At 36.9% G+C, this 21,163-nt stretch overlaps 1 protein-coding gene and 1 long non-coding RNA gene across 3 annotated transcripts in view; one reads left to right on the forward strand and one right to left on the reverse strand.

The window, feature by feature from the left end:
* Positions 1 to 18,986, forward strand: part of GLRA2 (glycine receptor alpha 2) — a 323,328-nt gene extending 304,342 nt beyond the window's left edge. For both annotated transcript variants that reach the window (XM_001364618.4, XM_001364558.4), the window contains exon 10: positions 17,514 to 18,986. In XM_001364618.4, the coding sequence (XP_001364655.2) occupies positions 17,514 to 17,792 (279 nt within the window). In that variant the 3' untranslated portion in view covers positions 17,793 to 18,986. The remainder of the gene's footprint in view (positions 1 to 17,513) is intronic.
* LOC130455939 (uncharacterized) overlaps positions 1 to 21,163 on the reverse strand; it is a 69,443-nt gene that overhangs the window by 22,879 nt on the left and 25,401 nt on the right. The gene's annotated exons all lie outside the window — the stretch shown is intronic.

The raw sequence follows: 21,163 nt of genomic DNA on the forward strand, positions 1-21,163 counted from the left end.
ATAGGGAATACAAAGACCATGGATACCATTTAACAGATTACTAAATTATTTTCTCAAAGACTACATATGACAACTAAAAATCACTATTATCACTTTCAGTCATGTCCAACTCTTTGTGGCCTCATTTGGGGTTTTCTTGACAAAGATATTGGAATGGTTTGCCATCTCCTCCTCCAGCACATTTTACAGATGAGACCTGAGACAACCATGGTTAAGTGACTTGCCCAGGGTCATATAGTTACTAAGTGTCTGAGGCCTGATTTGAACTCAGGAAGAGTAGCCCTCCTGACTTCAGGTCTAGTACTATACCCACTCTCCTATCTGTGCCCACACATCATGAAATCTGTTATATTAATTATTTAAATATATAAAATATTTTTTATTTCCCCAGAGTTCCCCATGGTTAAAATAGCATCTATTCACAGCTGGCCTAATTCGGTATGCCTTTCAATCTAAACATGGACTGTGTAATTAAAATGGCATGGACTTTTCAGATTCCTTCAGGGACAAAGTAAATAAAGATTGATGGATTTAGTTTCTACTGTCAATAAATGAAAGACAATATGGAGTAAAGAATAAGGAGTTGATCTTAGAATCAGGAAGGTTCAAGTACCACCTCTGACACATATTGTCTATCTAACCCTAGAGAGAGAACTTCGTTGATGTTGCTCTGGTGCTGCCCTGTATTGGTAAAAGAAGTTTCCTCCTCTGGGAATTCCCTAAGCCAGTGACATCTTATACCACAAAGCAATTTATGTTATCAGAGGTAGTATTTTAACCCAAATCTTTCCATTACACCATACTGCCTCCATATCAAATATTAGTTTTGCAAACTAGTATTGTGGGTGACATAAATGTTAATGTGAATTGGCATAGATAGATAGATAGATAGATAGATAGATAGATAGATAGATAGATGGATGAATGGACGGGCGGACAGACAGATGGATGGATGGATAGATAGATAGATAGATAGATAGATAGATAGATAGATAGATAGATAGATAGATAGATGGACGGACAGACAGACAGACAGACAGACAGACAGATAGATATAGATATAGATATATAAAGAAAGTTAGAACTTATATAAAATCCAAGTGATTGCTGTCCTGATTAGAAGTGAACACCACCCTATAAGGTTCAAGGATCTGCTAAATAGTGAATATTTAATTCTATGCATAATCTGTTGGGTTTTTTTTTTTAAGGAAAACTCCAATAGACTCATCTAACAGGCAGAATTTGAAATGGCCAAAGCCCATGCCATTTTAATTACACAGTCCATGTTTAGATTGGAAGGCATAATGGAAAGATCTCTGAGCCAGCTTTCCAGTTACAAGTAGAAATAAGGTACATGTGGGAAACAATTGCTTCCTAGAGAGAGGTCATTTATTACTTTTTTTTCCTGATAGGTAGTGTATCAACTGAGAAATATGATACAGATAAATAGCTTTGTAATACAAATCTTACTGTGAATCAAGGACCTACTTTTGGCTAGGGCAAGATTTGGTGATGATTGAAGTAGTTCTCTGGCTAAAGTGAAAAATGATAACTTTACTTCAGTAACATGATCCAAAGGGCAGTTAGATCTGTGACTGTGGAGACTTCACATAAGAGAAGAATGAACACAGAAAGGGAAGGTCAGTTCCACAATGGTCAGAAAGGTATATCAAGATAATAAAGTTGGAACATAATACACTTGGTTAAAATTGAAAAGCTGCAAGCAAAAATAAGATTTGTATCAGTTTTTTGAAAATGGTAAAAATCCATTTTAACATCAACATCAGAACAAAGATAAATCCTACTTTTCAAGCTTCCTCTAGAACAGTGATGCATCACGGTACACAGGGAACATATTTAACCTATAATAGATCTGAAACCCTCTACAAAATTCCTTTTCTGGTGCCTCATTATTCTGCCAGGATGAGCCTGGATTCTTTAAGTCTATGCTGGTAGTAGGCAGAACCTAATAAGTTCCTCAAGCTAGAAAGGCTGTAAGGCAAGGGACCAGAGACAGAATGCCACCTAACAAGTAACCTAGCTAAATTTGGAAAAGGGTCCCACTAAAAGTCAAGTGTCAATTAGTCAAAAGTCAATCAATTATTTGGACACACCAATGCAAGAAATGATTTCTAAATGTGGAAAAGACTATAATATGTCTCAGTAGTAGTAGTCTCTCCGTAACTGAGGATGACGATTGTCTTTGTGTGTTTTTGTGCACAAAGACACCTGTGCATGAAGATTTAAATGGAAAAGTCGATGCACAGAGACAGTCCCACTCTCTCGGCGTTGGAAGCCTGGGTCCAGTGGCAGGAAAAGTCGTTACACCTGGAGACTTCCTCAGCTGCATTGGATGGCCGTGTTGTCCTTTGTGCTCCAACACGCCCTAAGCACTCCACAGTGCTTTGCTGTGTCGCCATCTCAGCCGTTGAACCTTCTTGTTGGTTTCTTCCGTCTGTTCCGCCAAAGCAGTCTTCACATGCTGGGTGAGCAAAGCCCTGGTTCACCAGGCTTCACCATGTCTCAGTAGTAAGAATCCAAAACACTGAGTACGGAAGGTCACCCATTCTCCATATTGAATGTAGCAGAGGTATTAAAATTACTTTTTTCAGATGATGACAGACTAGAAGAACTGGCTAGAAGGTGATAACATTAGCAAATATGGCATAAGGGTCTGATGGATGTCTAGTTAACGTGTATTTCACAACTTATCTCAAAGGGTTCCTTTGAGAATAACAATAATAGAAGTACTTATTGCACTAGTTTTTATGAGGAATAAATATGATAGAGGTAGCAAAGTGGTAAATAGAACACTGGAACTGGAGTCAAGAATATTTGAGTTCAAATTTAGTCTCAGACATTTACTAGCTGTGTGACCCTAAGCAAGTAATTTATCCTCTTTCTGCCCAAGTTTCCTCATCTATAACTTGGAGATAATAATAGCGCCTACCCCCCAAGGATGTTGTAAGAATAAAATGAGATCATATTTGTAAAGGGCTTTGCAACTATAAAGCACTACATAAATATTAATTATTGTTATTATTTAAAGCTCTATAAAAATCACCTATCATTATTATTCAGAAAGAGATACCAAGATAAAGGTTAGATTCTTCTGTTGCAACTTTGGGAAGAGAGGCAGCATGATATAGCATATAAAGTCTTGGAGTCAAAAAGACTTGAATTCAAGTCCAGCATCTTCCATCTGCTACCTGTATGACCAGGACTAGAAATTTAATGTCTCCATGTACCAGGTGACAATCTGAGACAAGGTTCTTAACTCAGAGTCTATGAACTTATTTTCTTTTTTATAGCATTCTGATGACTGTTTCAATAAAATTAGTTTCTTTTTAGTCCTATGTATGTTTTTATTTTAAAACATTCTGAAAAGGCTTTGCCAGATTGCCAAAAAGGTCCATGATATCCCCAAAAGTGTAAGAATACTTGCTATAAATCTGTAAGTTAGGGAAGAGTTGCATATCTGGAACAATAAAGGGAGTTTCCATACTGGATCATCTATTCATAGATGAAATTAAATATGCATACTCATTCCTTCTCATTCCCCCATGAAAAAGGTCATTGTTTTTATTGTCACTTAATTATAATTTAATGTGGTCCTTTTTCATATGTATTTGCTATCAATTTTATTCCTAGTGAAAATGACTATCAACATTCTTTTTAGGGATATATTATATAGTATGGATAAATTAGTTAATAAATGAAGTGCTCATTAAGAGATAACTATGCGTCAAGTACTGTGCTAAATGCAAGAATACAAAAATAAAAACAAAGATAAATGCTGCCCTCAAGAAGTTTATATTCTAATATGGGAAAACAAAACATAAAGAGGTTAAATGGCCATGGAATGACATTTTGATTTGTAAAGTTCCAAGAATGAGGAGTGGATCCTTAGAGTGATGGGTCTTTTCTAGTAGCAATGGCAAGATTGATTTGATTCCAGTTTCAGAAATGGAAAAAGATGGAGGAGAATCACAAAGCATATATGATGAACATCAAAGTGGTTGGCAAGAAGATAGCAGGGAAATGAAAGAAAGAATTGCAGAGCACTAAACTTGTTAGGAGGCATTCTTCAATTGTCAATGAGTGGGAAGTTTAAAAGTTTGCTTTCTGGGACATCAATCAACAATTAATTGGTAAACATTTATTATTCTTTTTATACTATTACACTCATTATAATAGACACCAGGCTAATCCCTTGGGATGCAAAGAAAAGCAAAAGACTCTCAAGCAATTCACAGTCAAATGGAAGAAACAACATGCAAAGAGCTATGTACAAACACACTACTTATAGGATAAGTTAGAGAAAATCAATAAATGGAAGGTGCTAGCATTAAGGAGAAATAGGAAATGTTTCCTGTAAAAGATCTAATTTTAATTGGTATTTGAAGGAAGTCAGAGAAAACAGGAGGTAGACATAAGGCGAAAGAACATATAAATCATGGCTGAACAAATTAAGGCAGATGATGGTGATGGAATACTATTGTGCTATGTAAGGAATAATAAACAAGATAATTACAGGAAAAACTGGAAAGACCTACATGACGAACCAGGAGAATATAATACACTGTAATAGCAATATTGCAGAAGGGTGAAATGTGGTAGATTTTGCTACTTTAACAGCAATACAATGATCCAGGACAGCTCTGAGGGACTGAAGACAAAGAATGCTATGCACCTCCAGAGAAAGAACTGTTGGAGTAGGAATGCAGATGAAAACATATGGTTGATCACTTGTTTATTTGGATATATGTTGTGGGGTTTTGGTTTTATAAGATTATTCCCTTACAAAAATGAATAATACAGAAATATGTTTTCCATGATAATGAATGTATAACTCAGATTGAATTGCTTGCCAGTTCCAGAAGGGGGGAGTGAGGGATCATATAACTTCAGAAAACTTATGTGGAAATTTGTTATTAAAATAAATAAAAAATAAAACTTCAAACACACACAAAAAAGGTACTACCAAGTATGCTTTCCAGGTGATAAGGGTCTTCATCAAGACTGTGGAAATGTCAAAAGAGAGAAGGGGGAGAACGTGAAAGATGTTACAAAGGTAAAATCAACAGGCTTCAGAAACAGATAGGCTATAAGAGGGTAGGAGTGAGGAGTTGAGAATGACACCTAAGTTCGGAACCTGGGTGACTAAAAGGATAGTGGTAATCTTGACAGTAGTAGGAAAGCTGAGAAAGGAGAAAGGTTTGATAGGAAAAAATAATGAATCCAGTTTTATACACATTGAATTTACAAAGCCTGTGGGGATATCTAGTTTGCTATGTCTAAAGAAAAGCTGGAGATGCAAGTTGATAGGTTAGAAGAGAGGTCATGCAGTTGTATTATTCACAAGCATGCAAGGATGGGGATCATTCATCCTATAATCCCAAAGGTACATGATGGTGACACAAGTACCATAAACTGGGATGGGTACCATATTTGAGAGCGCAAACCGTGTGGTTCTCTGCCCTTATATCTGATGGTTGTGGCTGGAAACATTCGTAAAGAGACTTTAGGAGCAGTCCATAAGTCATTAGTCTTGACTATGACCTCTTTTATCAACCATGAGGACGCTGTGATTGATACAAATTGTTAGCCTTATATACCTATGTTAGGGGAAATTTGCTAAGCTGGTAGGAAGCTAAAATTGTTTCCCCAACCCTAAAAGTAGCTGATTGGACCATGTTGGGTACAAAGGAATTTGTACCCAAATTCCTTTATATAGGTGAATTAATCATTGATCCAACATGCAGTCATTTCAATCAACTAGGGCCATTCCTCACATTGATAGCTACCTACTTTGTCTAACCTACTTTGGGGACACAGATGTTTCTGAAAAGCTGGTGGGAAAATGGACATATTTTAAATACATATGAAGCTACTGTTTGGTGTAATCTAGAAGGAATGTAAGATTTAGAGTTAGAGACCTTAGAGATCATCTCATCTCATCTCAGCTTGCCATTTTACATGGTTGCAAATTGAAGTCCAGAGAAGGGTGATAACTTGACCAAATTACAAGGTAACAAGAAAGGGAACCAAGATTGGAGTCCAAGTTTTCCACATCCAAATGCAGCATTCTTTCCAATTGTGATAAAGGATGGAAACGTTTGCAATTTGGAAAGGTTTGCAATTTATCCATCCTTTATCACACAGTGCACCCCAACTACTTCACATGGCAAATCAATCCTTTTGTCTGATGAATAATCAATCAGGCAACAAGTATTTGTTGAACACCTCCCAACCTCTCAACCCTGAATGCATTTGTAAAATGAACCATCATCCTCTAATACTTTTGTTTAATATATTTGGAATCTTTCTTTTAAGGGCAGGCACACCAATGCTACGGTTTTATAAGAGATATTGGCTGTTGCGTCAATTTGTGACTATGAAATGGCACCCCTGAAAAGATCATAGGATAGAACATTGGGCTCCTGCTGCTTCATGATTATGGAGGTGAAACCAAGAGGCTCATTTCTGAAACAGGAGAAACAGATCCACTAATAACATCATGTCACAGACCTGCTTGTTCTGTCACACCTACTGACTAACACAGAGACATTCCTGGCAGTGGGATGAATACTGGGCTGTGATGCTTTTTTTAAATGGTTTGTAAAAACAGATGTGCTCCATGTTTGAACAAGCCTGGAGCAGGTTAGCTTATGCATCAGTATGGTTTGCAGAAGAGTTTTCATGAAAGAGCAGTAGGCATTATTGTTGTTTTTTTAATTTTTTTGAACTTTTCACCTGAAAAATTATCCAAGAAAGCAAATAATATAATAATAACAATTCTAATAACTGCTCATAATTCTATAGCACCTTATAGTTTTCTATAAGCTACTTTTTTGACAATAGTCATTAAAGGTTAGTATGGGGAGGTGGGGTGTGGATAGTATCTACTATTTCATCCATGAAGGGAACTCTTAATAATGAAAACTATTCCAAGCAATTCATATTGGAAGCTACCTTGCCATTTATAGATTCAGAAGAAGCTTAGGGCAGGGCAGCTAGGTAACTCAGTGAATTGAGAGCCAAGTTTGGAGACAGAAGATCCTTGGTTCAAATCTGACCTCAGACATTTCTTAGCTGTGTGACCCTGGGCAAGTCTTTTAACTTCCATTGCCTAGCCCTTACCATTCTTCTGCCTTGGAACCAATATGTAGTACTGATTTTAAGATAGAAGATGAGAATTTAAAAAAAGAAGAAAAAAGTAACTTAGGATATTGAGAGGTTAAGTCACTAGCCCAAAGTTGTACAGAATGTGTCATAGGCAAAGCTTAAATGAATAAAGGTCTTCTTGATAGTCAAATGAACTTGGTGTCCATCTTGGTTCTGTTGGATTTACTGTAAGAAATTTAGTAGTCTTATTCTAAAAATGAAGAAATTCAGAATTAAAGAAGTTAAATACTTTTTTCAAGGGTATATAACTGGAAAGGTGGAAAAATTGAGCCCTTGACTACAAGACTTCTGGTTTTAATATCATCAAAGCCAACCAAAGTGCTTCCTCCTCACTATGTGATTAGCTGATCTGATCTCCTTACAGAATGTTCATGCAGGCTCTGTAGTCTTTCCAAGGCATTTCCCTGATACCTATGACCATTATCCTGGAAGCATCCCCCTGGAATCCTCCACATGGAAATCAACCAAGCAAGATTGTGCACATGCCAGAACCCCATTGGGGGGGGGGGTTAAACTAAATGGCCTTTAAGGATTCTTCTGGATCTAAATATATGATGCTGTGATTCCCCGCACATAATAGTTTCTTATTTTGTCAAATGCCAAATATTTGAAGAAGGATTGACCCTTATAAGTGTGAGTAGAACCCAAGGTCTTCTGAATGGTAAGATGCAGGAACCTAGGGAGGGAAGAAGCAATAGTGATTCTAATTGTCTTAACCACTCTCTCTTGAGCATGGTTCTCTATAAGGAACTGAGAAAGCTAGTAGGAGGTGATGAAGTTCTTTTTATTTTTTAAAAACCTTTATCATCCATCCTAGAATCAATACTGTGTATTGGTTCCAAGGCAGAAGAATGGTAAAGGACAGGCAAAGTGGGTTAAGTCACTTGCCCAAAGTCATACAGCTAGGACATGTCTGAGGCCAGATTTTGAACCCAGGACCTCTCATCCATGGCCTGAATGATGAGTATTTCTGAGACACAACCCTCTTAGTTCAAGGACACTCTGTCCTGGTAAAGCAGAAGCTCTTAATCTTATTTTTGTATCATGGGCCCCCAGAAACCATTCTCAAAATAATGTTTCTATATGTACAAGCATAAAATAACATTATAAAGGAAAGTGATTATATTGAAGTTATTACAATATTTGTTTAAAGTTCATAGAACCTTAGGTTAAGAATCTCTTCTAGAGGTAAGCCAATGGACTGTGGGTGATTAGACAAACAACCCCAGGGAAGAATACTCATTCGATTCAAGAGTCGTTCATTAAGTGTCTGCTTTTTGTAAGGTACTGTGCAAGGAACTAAGACAGGGTAGTGGGAGGCAGAAAAAACTAAAACCACCTTGGACTGAACTTGGAGAGCAGATATAGAGAAGCATAGAAAATGTGTCCCACTACATTAATGCCACGTTCATGAGCAATGTCATTATTCAGTGACTTTCACAGCAAACTTTGAAAAGAATGGAGCTTTATTCCTAGGGGAAGCATGCTGTAAACTGTAGGCTACATCCTAAGAGTGACAGAACCTGATAGCAGCAGCCGCTGGGTGTTTGTGAAGGACTGTACCAACCGTGAACCACGTGGCATGTGCAAAGAATGGGTTGTGGATGGAGCATCAGTGTTGAGCTTAGAGTAATTCATTATATGAATTAGGGAGAGAAAATGACTAATGATATAGTTGTGTGCGAGTCAGTATATGTGAGCACTGTTGGAGTAGAAATGTCTTGGCAATTTGAGAGTAACTTTCAACTTTTTTGATTTGTATTCCTCAAAGGGTTTAGAGTATTTTCCTTAAGAAGATCTCTGGTAGGAAGTTTAGAAATACTGGAAGCAGGCAGCACCAGTTTGCCTGCATGTGACAAAACTATGACACGTGGACCCAAGAGCCAATATGAACAGGGATGATGTCTATTCCAAGAAATTCTAATGCCAGATTGTCATCATTCTGTGTTCCTAGTATTTTGCAGGAAAAAGAGTACTCAAAGGGGGTAGAAATTGGACCAACCCAAGCTGGAAGATCTGATGATGAGTTGGACTGAGCACAGTCTCTAGAGGTCACAGAGCTATGTGTGATAAAGCCATGTGCAATAAATTCCCAATGATTACCCTAGAACTCTAGGGTCATGGACTCCAGCAATACAATGCTTGGATCTAACTGGAATAAAGAGAAATTAAGTAGAGAAATCATATTTACCTTCCCCCGTTCTTTCACTCATTCTTTGTAATTTCAGAAGACATCAGATTGCTTTCTGGGGGGAGGGCATTAAATAGAATATGTGTTAAATTTAAAAAATCTTAATTCTAAAAACACCATGTTCTTGCCTAAAACTCAATGCTTTTCACCACACAGTTAACAAAGCATAATTATTATGGCCAGTGATTTGTGTTTCAAATATGGTTGATCATTAGACTAGATGCAAGGATTTTTTAAAGTGTGTTACAAAATCTACAGATTATATATGTGTGTGTGTGTGTGTGTAAGAGAGAGAGAGAGAGAGAGAGAGAGAGAGAGAGAGAGAGAGAGAGAGAGAGAAAGAGAGACAGAAAGAGAGAGAGAAGAGAGAGAGAGAGAGAGGAGAGAGAGAGAGAGAGAGAGAGAGAGAGAGAGAGAGAGAGAATAGAATGAGAAAAAATTATGGCTCAATGTAGTAAATAGAATATGGGTCTTAAAGATGAGAAGACCTGCGTTTGGATCCCATCTCAGCTATTAGCTTCAGGAACTTCTCCCCACCTTATTTTCCTCAGCTGTCATATAAGGATTACAATTCTTGTAGCAATTAACTCGCCAGGTAACAATGAGGATCAAATGAGATAATGAAAGGAAAGTCCTAGCAAACCTTAAGTTTGTTGTTGTTGTTGTTGTATAGTCATGGCTGACTCTTCCTGACCCCATGGACTATAGTACACCAATACTATCCATGGAGTTTTCTTAACAAAGATACTGGAGTGGTTTGCCATTTCCTTCTTCAGTAGTCTATGGCAGATAGAGGTTTGCCCAGGGGCACACATTTAGTGAGTGTCTGAGGCCATATTTGAACTCAGGTCTTCCTGACTCTAGACCCTGCACTCTCTCCACTGAGCCACCTAGCTTCTTCCTCAGCAAACATAGGATAAGTACTTGCCTAGGGTCATACACTAGCAAATGTCTGAGGCCAGAATTGAGCTTGGAATTCAGGTCTTCCTGACTTCAGGACCAGAACTTTCTCCCCTGAGTCACATAGCTATGTCCTAAACTTTAAATTAGTGTTATATAAGTGTCAGTTTGTAATGATTAATTATAGAATTCTGAAAAAATTAATTAATCAATTAAATAATAAGGATGTGAAGCATTCATAGTACAGAAAGGAGTTAGGAAAATTTGACCAATTTCATTAAAAATTTAACTTATTTTTCGGTGACTAGCTAGATCATAACTTCTATGAGCTTGTTTTCTCACCCCAAAAGTGGGAGAGTTGTACTAGATGGTCTTTAAGCTCCCTTTTGGCCATATCTAGACACATGATCTTCAGTGCTGATCTTAGCACTTATCTAGCATGGTCTTCTGATGGCACATATAGCTCCATACAGCAGAAAGGGCCAGGGTTTGAGTTCTCTGGGGATAGTTGTCAAAACCCCCAAATCACCACCAAAAGAGGAATCAAAGGAAAACTGTGGTGAAGGGAAAATTCATCTTAATATCCAAAAGAATTCACATTGGTATTTTTATTCCTGAATAAAACCTGTAAAATTAAATCTTTTTTTGCTGCTTAAATTAAGTTTTCCATTTTAAAATTAGATTGAATGAGTCATAATGGTAAATAAGAATGTTTTTAGAATTGCATAATAGGTGCATATTATAAATTAAATGGAATAATTTGCAGCTATTACATATTTATTATAAACAATTGATTTAATTAGCTATAACTAAGCTAAGAGCCATAATATGAAATACTATTAAATGAATACAGAACATAATTTGTAGGCATTAGTGAATAATAATAGCTACACTTACATAATGCTGTAAGATTTACAGAATGCTTAATACACATTATCTCATTTTATCATCAACAACTCCATAAGGCAAGTAATATAGATATTTGCCTCATTTTACAGATGAGGAAACAAAGGTTCAGAGCATTGAGGTGATTTGACCCTGGTCACACAGCCAGTCAGAGGTAGCATTGAAGCACAGTTCTGTCCTAAATTTGGATCATAGTCTTAAATGCTAAGCTAAGAAATTTATTTAATCAAAGGGAAAATAGAAGCTACTGAGGTTTTGGAATAGAGCAAAGTAATGTTCAGACCTGCAATTTAGGACAACTATTTTGGCTAGTGTGTTAAACATGGATTAAACAGAGGAGAGACTAGAGATGGGAAGACCAATTAAGAGGCTATTGTAGGGAGATTCATGGATTCAAATCTGGTCTCAGACACTTCCTGTCTGTGTAGCCCTAGGCAAGTCACTTAATCCCAATTGCCTAGCCCTTACTGCTCCTCTGTCTTAGAATGGATACTTAGTAGAGATTCTAAAACAGAAGGGAAAGGTATCTTTTTCTTTTAAAGAGGCTACTCCAATAGTCCAAGGAAGGAGTGGTGAGAAGTTACAATAAATTTGGCAAAAGTGGAGAAAAGAGAAAGTATATGAAATATGTTTGTTTTAAGCACAATCTAAAGAAGTTGGCAGTTGATTGGACATTGGAGATATAGGAAAAAGGGAAATTAAAAAAAAATAACTGGGATGGCCATGCCATCAACAGTTATGAATGGAGGGAGGAAGAGTTTGAAGGGGAAAATTATTTTTATTTTATACATATTGAGTTTGAGGTTTGCATAAGAGACAAATAGCTGATGGTACAGGATTCAAGTTCAAAAGAGAAATCAATACAGAGCCAACCATTCTGGAGGGCAATTTGGAACTATGCCCAAAAGTTTATAAAACTGTGTATACTTTTGATCCTGTAATATCACTACTGGGTCTATATCCCAAAGAGATAATAAAAAGGGGAAAGGTACTTCTGCAAAAATATTCTTAACAGCTCTTTTTGTGGTGGCAAAGAATTACAATTGAGGGGATCACCATCAATTGGGGAATGACTGAACAAATGGTGGTACATGTGGTGATGGAATACTATTGTGCTATAAGAAATGATAAGCAGGATGATTTCAGAAAAAGCTGGAAAGATTTATAGTAACTGATGCAGAGCGAAATAAGCAGAACCAGGAGAACAGTGACAGCAATATCATATGATGAGAACTGTGAAAACTTGGCTACTCTCCGTAATGCAATGGTCTGGGATAATTCTGAAAGATTTTCAGAGAAAGAACTATTGAGTTAGATGGAGCAGATCAAAGTATACTGTTTTTCACATCAATGCATTTATAATTTTATTTGGGGGGTTGGATTGTATGGGTGCACTTAAAGCAATGACCAATGACCAATATGGAAGTGTTTTGCATGATAATAAAAAAGCAGTCAGTAATAAATATGTAGATCATAGTCATTAATTAATAAATAAGCATTTATTAAGTACCTACTCTGTGCTAGGTGCTTTATTAAGCACCATTCACTGGGTAAAGTTCTAGAGATACAAAGATAAAAGTTAAATACTCCATGCCATCCAGAAGCTTACATTCTATCAATGGAGACCACAAATATATATTAGTATATAGAGATTATATTCAAAATAAATGAAAGATCATTTTTATATCTTATTAAATATTTAAATATTTATTATATTTTAAATATATGCATTTAATAGCAATATATTATGTTTTAAGAGAAGGAATACAGCTGGAGGGATCAAGAAAGGCTTCCTGTAGAAGGTGGTACTTAATTTGAATGTTGAAGGAAAAGAGGGATCCTGATAGGCAGAACTGAGGAGCTAAAGGCACAAAGACAAGAGAGTTCTATGTGTGAGAGAGAGTAAGAAGGAAAACTTAGCTGGACAGTAGAGTCCATGGATGGGAACAATGTACAATAAGTCTAGAAAGATAGGTTGAAGTAGGGTCATAAAGGGCTTTAATGATAAATAGGAGAGTTTACTAAAAAAAAGAAATGAAAAAAAAAACCTTTACCTTCCATCTTAAAGTCAACATAAGTATTGGCTCCAAGGCAAAAAAGTGGTAAGGACAGTGCAACGAGTAGTTCAGGTGACTTTCTTAGGGTCACACAACTAGGAGATGTCTGAGGCCAGATCTGAATCCCAGGTCCTCTCAAATCTAAGCTTGAAGTTCTATCCCCTAAGCTACCTAGCTGTCCCAAGAGTCTACATTTTGATACTGGAGATAAAAGGGAGTCACCTGCATAAACCTGATAATTAGTCATGAAAAGGTGGATGGTACAGTGGATAGAGCACCATGTCTGGAGTCAGACAGATCTGAGTTCAAATTCAGCCTGAGACACTTATTAGCTGTGAGATCCTAGGCAAATCATTTAACTCTATGTGCCTCAGTTTCCTTATTCATAAAATGAGCTATAGAAAGAAATGGCAAACTAGTATTTTAGCCAATAAAACCCCATGGATAGAGTTAGACACAAGTAAACAATTCAACAATAACAACAAATGATAAGATCACCAAGAGACAGAAAATAGAGATTAAAAAGAAGTCCTACAATCAAATGCTCTTATGTATAGAGGGCAGATTATGATGATGAGATTGATAATGGGATACTAGTTTCACAAAAGCCAAAGAGTACCCAGGAGCAGGAGGTGGTCAGCAATGTCAGAAACTTAATAGAGAGGAAGGAGTGCAAGGAGAAAGGATCTGAGAACCAAACAGATGGGGAGGGATTGGGAAAGGAATGATGTGGAGAGGTTTGGGAATACTGGAGTACCCCTAAGAGATGGCCCTAGGACTTTAGATAGTCAGCCTAGTGCAATGGGATAGTGTTGGGCTTGGAATCAGAAAAATCCAGTCCTGTGACTGATTCTCATTAACATAATCTCTCCATGTCTAAGTGTAAATAGCTGCAAAATGAATAGAAAACTTATAGTACTATCCCCACAAGATTTCTCTAAAGCTTAGATAAGATACTAAATAGAAATCTTTCTAAAGCTCCATATAAATATAGAAAAAAGCAATAATAATTATAAAACTGAAAATTTTAAAGAACTACACATTAGAAATTATTAAAAGCATTATCATTTCTATCACATTGAAAGCCAAAGTTTTAATTTCAGACTATAAGATAGAATCTTAATTTTATAGATGTAAGGGCTATTAGCTATCAACTGACCTTTTTTTCTCACATTTTGCAACTAAGTTAACAGATCCACAAAGGTGAAATGACATACCCAAACTCACATAGCCTAGAACCCATGTGTAGAATCGAATTCTTGATCTAGTGATGTTTTCGGTAGACCAGCTAAAACCATATTTACTATATTAAGTCATTAGATGACTTATAACAAATAAGATTAACTAGGAAGCCCAAGACTCTGCTGAATCCATCTGTCAGTAAAGGATCTGATGGGACAAGGAGCCCATCTTTCAGGCACTGACTGCAGTACCACTTTGAGTGCCCCATAGGCATAAGCACTCACTAAAATTAATACATTATTTTATATTATAACTAAAAACTAATAAAATAAAATGTGTTGATGATTTGAAAAGATGATACAATGTTTAACTGTAATTTCATTTGCTTCTTTTATCTTCAAAAGTACATCATTTTATTTCATAGTTTTGCATTAAGCAATTTCCTCGAATGGTGAAAACCTTTTTTCTTCTGGGGAAATAGCTCAGGGTTAACCAGTTGTGTACCAGGAATTGTACTTGTATTTCATGCAACTTCTCATTAAATCCATTACTAAAAAAAAAAAAAAAAAGTTCTATCCCAAGTTAATGGTAACTAATCATTTAATAGTTGGTCTCCTAACAATCTTAGTGCACATTTGAGCTTTAATGAATATCAAAGCTCAAACCTGAACTAAGACTTTTGAGACAAGCTTTATTTGAACATGTGTCATGGGGTATCACTTCATTTTGGAGAACATGCAAGTCGAGGGTCAAATACAACGATAGTTTGTTTTGGGGGGTGCAGGAGAGAGGCTGGTAAATGTACAATCCGCCATGTCTTATTTGCTGTCTTGTACATCTAATACTTCATATACCAAACCCATTTAGTTAAGAAATGAGACAAATTGTTCTGAATATCATTTGAAAAGACAACCAGGAATTTTTGTGATAAAAATCTTTATAAAATAGAAATGTCTCTGATCATCTTCAGACAAATGTCTATAATACCCATATATTGATAGCCTTTGAAGGAATTGGTTTTTCTCCATATTAATATCATTAATAAGAACTATTAATACACAGAGCCTTAGCTATAGAGTGAGGCAGCATTCCCTCATCTGCCTTTTGATCATGTTGACAAGTTCTGCAAAGACAAACTAAAGCAAAGTGTTGGCATTGATTCATGTTGGCTGTCTCTACAGCCCAAGGGTGCCGCTGCTTGCCAAACCCCTGGTTTTTCTCTGCATGATAGGGATACTCCATGACAGACAATGAAGTCAGCCAGCCATGGAAGAGGATCTGAATGACTGTAGAATATAGAATATATCAGAATGACTTCTGATTTCAATCTTCCCAAGCCATGCTTGCAAACACAAAGTGCTTATGTGAACCTTGTTGACAGTGAGCTAGAATATTTCATCCTGCGCTTGGGTGTGCTTTGTAAATGTTTACTAACCAATTATGGGGAGAGGGGATGGGGAACAGTGCCAGGGAAGCAAGGAGATAGGAAATGTACACACAACACACTTCAGTTTTATCTGCATCGATAACATTTTCTCCATCAGGTTCTTACATCACACAATCAATACAAAAATAAATCAAGCCCTGATTTGTAGCATTCACCAGTTACCTGGGTTTAAATGATCACAGTGAAAATTTAGCAAGTAACTCCCCCAAACCTACAAGAACTGGCTCCAGCACACTCCTGATCCTAGGAGATGATTCCCCAAATGCTCTGTATGGCATGGATGAACCAAATACAAGGCTATAAAATTGGGTTATTTTCATTCACCAAAGCTAATCTGCTAATGCAAATGGAAGGTCTGACACCACTGATTTCCCACTATCAGGTTAATTGTAGAGTGTGAGTGATGCAGAAACAGACAAATCTAATCTCTCAATCCAGGTCAACTGAACTGTAGTTCAATAGCTAGGACTAAAATGTCTCTCTACTGTTTGTGTGTGCCTGAGTATGTTGTTGCCACTCCAAGGTGACTGATTGGATAAAATAACAAGAAAGTTATCATTATTCCTCTTACTAAAATGTTACTTCCCCCCTCAATCACCATGATAAATGTCCATATTGAAAGGGACCCACTTCTCCACAAAAAAAAAAAAAAAATTCATTAGGTTGAAGGTAAAAGAAATCTCTCTCTTTTTTTTTTAATTGTTTTTAGTCAATTTAGGGCATTATTCCTTAGTTACAAGAATTATATTCTTTCCCTCCCTTCCCTCCCCCCCCTACTCTTCCCGTAGCCCACACACAATTCCACTGGGAATTACATGTGTCCTTGATCAGAACCTATTTCCATCTTGTTGGTGTTTGCACTAGGATGATCATTTAGAGTCTACATCCCCAGCCATGTCCCCTCCACCCATGTGATCAAGCAGTTGTTTTTCTTCTGTATTTCTACTCCCACAGTTCTTCCTCTGGATGTGGAGAGTGTTCTTTCTCATAGATCCCTCGGAGTTGTTCAGGATTTATTAATACAAATATCCCTTCCACATCAAGATGCTTAGAGCTAGGCAAGATCTGGAAAATTTGCATAAAGTTTTTTAACCTTCCCTTCCCTTCCCTTTGGCCTTCCCGGAGAAGAAGTCTGAATTTTTTTCTTTTTCTTTTATGAGGTATTTACAGCACCTGACATGCATTTATGACTTACTAACTTTTTAAGATACCATTACATTTCTAGCCTTTCTGTGTTGTCTGCTGACTTTCATATTCTTTTCATGAACTTTAACTTTTTAATTTTACCTTAAAAAAGAAAATGCATATTTTTGGTAGTAAAAGATAAAATAGGTTGATATTATGCAATAGTATTTAGGCATTTCTGAGTTCTAACCTTCTTTGTCGTCATCTGCCGGCCTTTCTGTGTAATATTTGGCTTCTGCAAAACTTCCCCAAAATACCCGTCTGCCTACGGACAATTTATCAAAAGAAACCACAAAGGGAAAAGTTGCAGTGCAGAAAGGATAGCTGTACATATGTGTATGTGTATATATAAATATTTACATATATGCCCACACATATAGTTTAGAAGTAACCAGCCAGAATTCCTTTATGTCAAAATGGCCACTTATATTTTGTCCCTCTTCCTTCATCCTCCCAGGAAGAAGAAGTTGCTCGTGAGAGTCGCTTCAATTTCAGCGGCTATGGGATGGGCCATTGCCTCCAAGTTAAAGATGGAACAGCAGTCAAAGCCCCACCACCAAACCCACCTCCCGCACCCCCGAAGGATTCAGACTCCATCAAAAAGAAGTTTGTGGACCGGGCTAAAAGGATTGATACAATATCTCGAGCTGCCTTCCCCCTGGCCTTCCTCATCTTCAACATCTTTTACTGGATCACATACAAAATCATTCGGCATGAGGATGTCCATAAGAAATAGGTGAACCCTTTGGGCGTAGGGACACTGTTGCCCAAATGTTGTGCTTGTAAATAAACGGTGGAATTGTCTTTCTATCATTTGGACTGAGGGGTTGGGGGGAGGTAAGAAGGGTGGGGGGTGGATTTCATGACACTGAAAGAAGACAGAAAAGTTTCAGTCCATGAAGAAAATTGATTGCACAAAATGAAGGTATCACAGAACCATGTGATGAGGGTCCCCTTACAAATCCCTTAACATGTTCTTCCAGATCTTGGGTCAATCAGATGTGCTCATGGAGCCAATTTTTTTTAACTAATTCTGGTACTGAAATGTTCACTTAAATAAAACCTAAAATACTTTCCATCTAATAATTATAACGGCTACCCTCCAGTGAGTTAAGAGGACCAAACTTTTTCAGGAAAATGCTGCCTTTGTATGTGAAAACAAGTCCACTGAGCTACATTTCACAATCCTATCAGTAGTTAGTGTTTCATCAAATCCTTTTGTGGCTCATAAATTTATACTTAAAAAGGGAAAGAAATGAACACTTCCAAGAAAACCAGATCTCAACTCAATTAGCCCTATAGGTGTGCATTTTCATATCTTGCTTTCCTAGAGTTGTAATTTTGGGGTAAAAATTGTGTACTATGTGATTAATTTGATAGTGTTCTGTCCTAGAAATCAATGAGACAATCCATGGTATTTTTCTGCCAAGATGGTGCACTGACTTTCTTTTGGCTGTATTTACTTGCAACTTAAAGTGCCAATGTGTTCTTCCCTCCCCTCTACCACAATATTCATGGACCTCTTGCTTCCTAAATGGTGTAGCTCAGATTAGCATTAACTTCTCCATCACTGCTCTCATTGTAGCTGTGAACAATAGTCCAATAGGTTTACAGACCACTGATTTCTACCTTCATTAAAGTGGCTGTCATTTTAAATACCATTGACTAACCTAAGAGTTTTAAAACTGTACTGTGATTTTCATAATCTGTAACCTTTTGGTACCAGAGCTACGTGGTTCGAATCCTGGCTACGTGTTTTAAGTAAGAAAAAAAAAGAGGTATTTTTGCTTATTCAGATAAAGACAATGTGTAAAAAAATTATAATAAAATGAAAATAAATTTTAAAAGTGCAGTAAAAAGGGGTTATTTTAAAAAGATTTTATTTGTTCAATTTCAATAAAGCTAAGTGTGCTACAGTACTTCTCCAAAATGTTTCCTTTTTCATGGTGTCACATTAACAATAATGATGAGGTTGACCATAACAACTTGAATTTCTCGATCACCATTTTTTAAAATAACATTAAGTGGTTTCACATTTATTTTTCTCATTTTCCCTTCCAACATCCCATGTAGGAGGACTGAGCAACTATTATTCATATTTTAGGTAAGGAAACTGAGGCACACAAAAGATAACATTTGGCAAATTATCTTATTGGAATTAACTAAAGCTATTTTATTTCTTATGTGCACATACATGCATGATGAACTCTAGAATTTATTTTCTTTAATATTGAATAAGGAGTAGGGGAAGGCTTAATGAAAGCCAAGGGACACAGGAAAAAAAAAAGGTTGGGAACCCCTCTGGGCTAGAACAATGGTTCACAGGCTATATTTGAAATATCAAATATTAACAAAGCCTCCGCCTTTCCTCGGAGAGCAGAAAATAAGACTTCCAAGAGCAAGGGTAGAGTCAATTTTGAATCCCTACAACCTAGCAGAGTTCTAGCCACCCAATGCATCATTCTTAATATATGCTTGAGAATTGATTGATTAGGAGAATTGGTGTGATTACTACATTTTGATAGATCCTATGATTCTAGGAAATGACTTGAGAGGTGAAGGAGAAAGGTTGATTTAATAACAATAATTAACATTTATATATTGTTTACCATGTTCTAGGCATTCTGCTAAGTGCTTACAATTCTTATCTACTTTAATCTTCATAATGACCCTGGGAAAAGATGCAATTATCTCTATTTTATAAATGAGGAAACTGAGGCAAGAAAATTTAAATAACTGTCAAAGGTCACAAAGTAAGATGATTTGAACTCAGGGCTTCCTGACTCATTGCAGGTCAGGTGCTCTATCCACTGCACCATTCTGCCTGATTTAGGTTGATTAGAAAACTCTAAAATCTTAAGATTCAATCATTGCCTATTTAAATTAATTATTTAATTGGTATAGAATCTTCCTCCAATAATACAGCTCAAGGCCCTAAGAAATAGTGATTATGAATTTCTGGAGCCAAAAAGTTCAACTCCTGACTCAGGCTATCTGAATCTAGATTGGATCATCCTAGGTGGAAAAAACTACAATCCACCACCAGGCGTGGGCTCAAATCCCTTCTAGATTGACAGAAACCCACCAGAGTTTATACCCTACTGGCAAAATGTTTTGAGAACCAAGGATTATCTCCATACTACAATACCTTGAGTCATCAGAATATTGGATTTTAAGAGGGGTCATAAATATGTAGATAAAAATCAATCAATTGATCAATCAAAAAGCTTTTATTAAGCACCTCCTACGGTCAGGCATTTTGCTGATATTTGGGGACTCAAAAACAAAAAATAAAATAAATCCTGGATTTTAAGTATTTTACATTCAATTAAAGGAGATAACATACATGTGTGCATACATATACACACATATGTATACATGTTATTTACATAAGTATGTACAAGCTAAATACAATTTATATGTGAAAACAATAAATATAAGTTAGGGAGGGTTTTAGCAGCTGAGGGAATCTGGAAGAGCTCTGTATAAAAGATGGCCCCTGAGCTGAATCTTGAAGGAAGTAAAGGATTCTATGAAACAGAAGTGAGGAAAGAGTACACTGAAGGCTTAGAGGAGCCCTCTGTCCATGTGGCTGGTCTACAGAGGGCAAGAAAGAAAATAACCTGTAATTAAATTGAAAAGATAGATTGAAGGGCCTTTAAAATCAAAGGAATTTCTATTAATAGTATAATGGAATCTATTGAGTTGAGGAGTCACATGGTCAGATCTGAATCTAAGAGAAAATCAATTTTTATTGCCTGGAGAAGGAAGAGTTTTGAATCAAGGAGACACATTAGGAACCAATTGTCCAAGCAAGAATGTAATCCAGGGCCCTACCTCAAGTCCACCCCCTCCTCCCTCCAGGTAAAAAGGGCTAGCAGGGACCTTCCTGTCAGAAGAGTCTGCGTTTGACCCAATAGTAAAACCAAGGACCCCCAGGAGGTCCCAAGGTGGGATGTGAACTGTAGCTTAAACGCCCTGGCAGCAGATGAGCTCTTTATCCAGACCCGAGAAGAAAAGGGAGCTCAAGAAGGCTGAAGACTCAGTTTGGGGGGAGGGAGGGTTGTTCTGATCTCCAGGTCTGGAATGGACAGCTCCTCTTGCTCC

This window comes from Monodelphis domestica, chromosome 8 (assembly GCF_027887165.1).
Source record: "Monodelphis domestica isolate mMonDom1 chromosome 8, mMonDom1.pri, whole genome shotgun sequence".
Classification (NCBI taxonomy): domain Eukaryota; kingdom Metazoa; phylum Chordata; class Mammalia; order Didelphimorphia; family Didelphidae; genus Monodelphis; species Monodelphis domestica.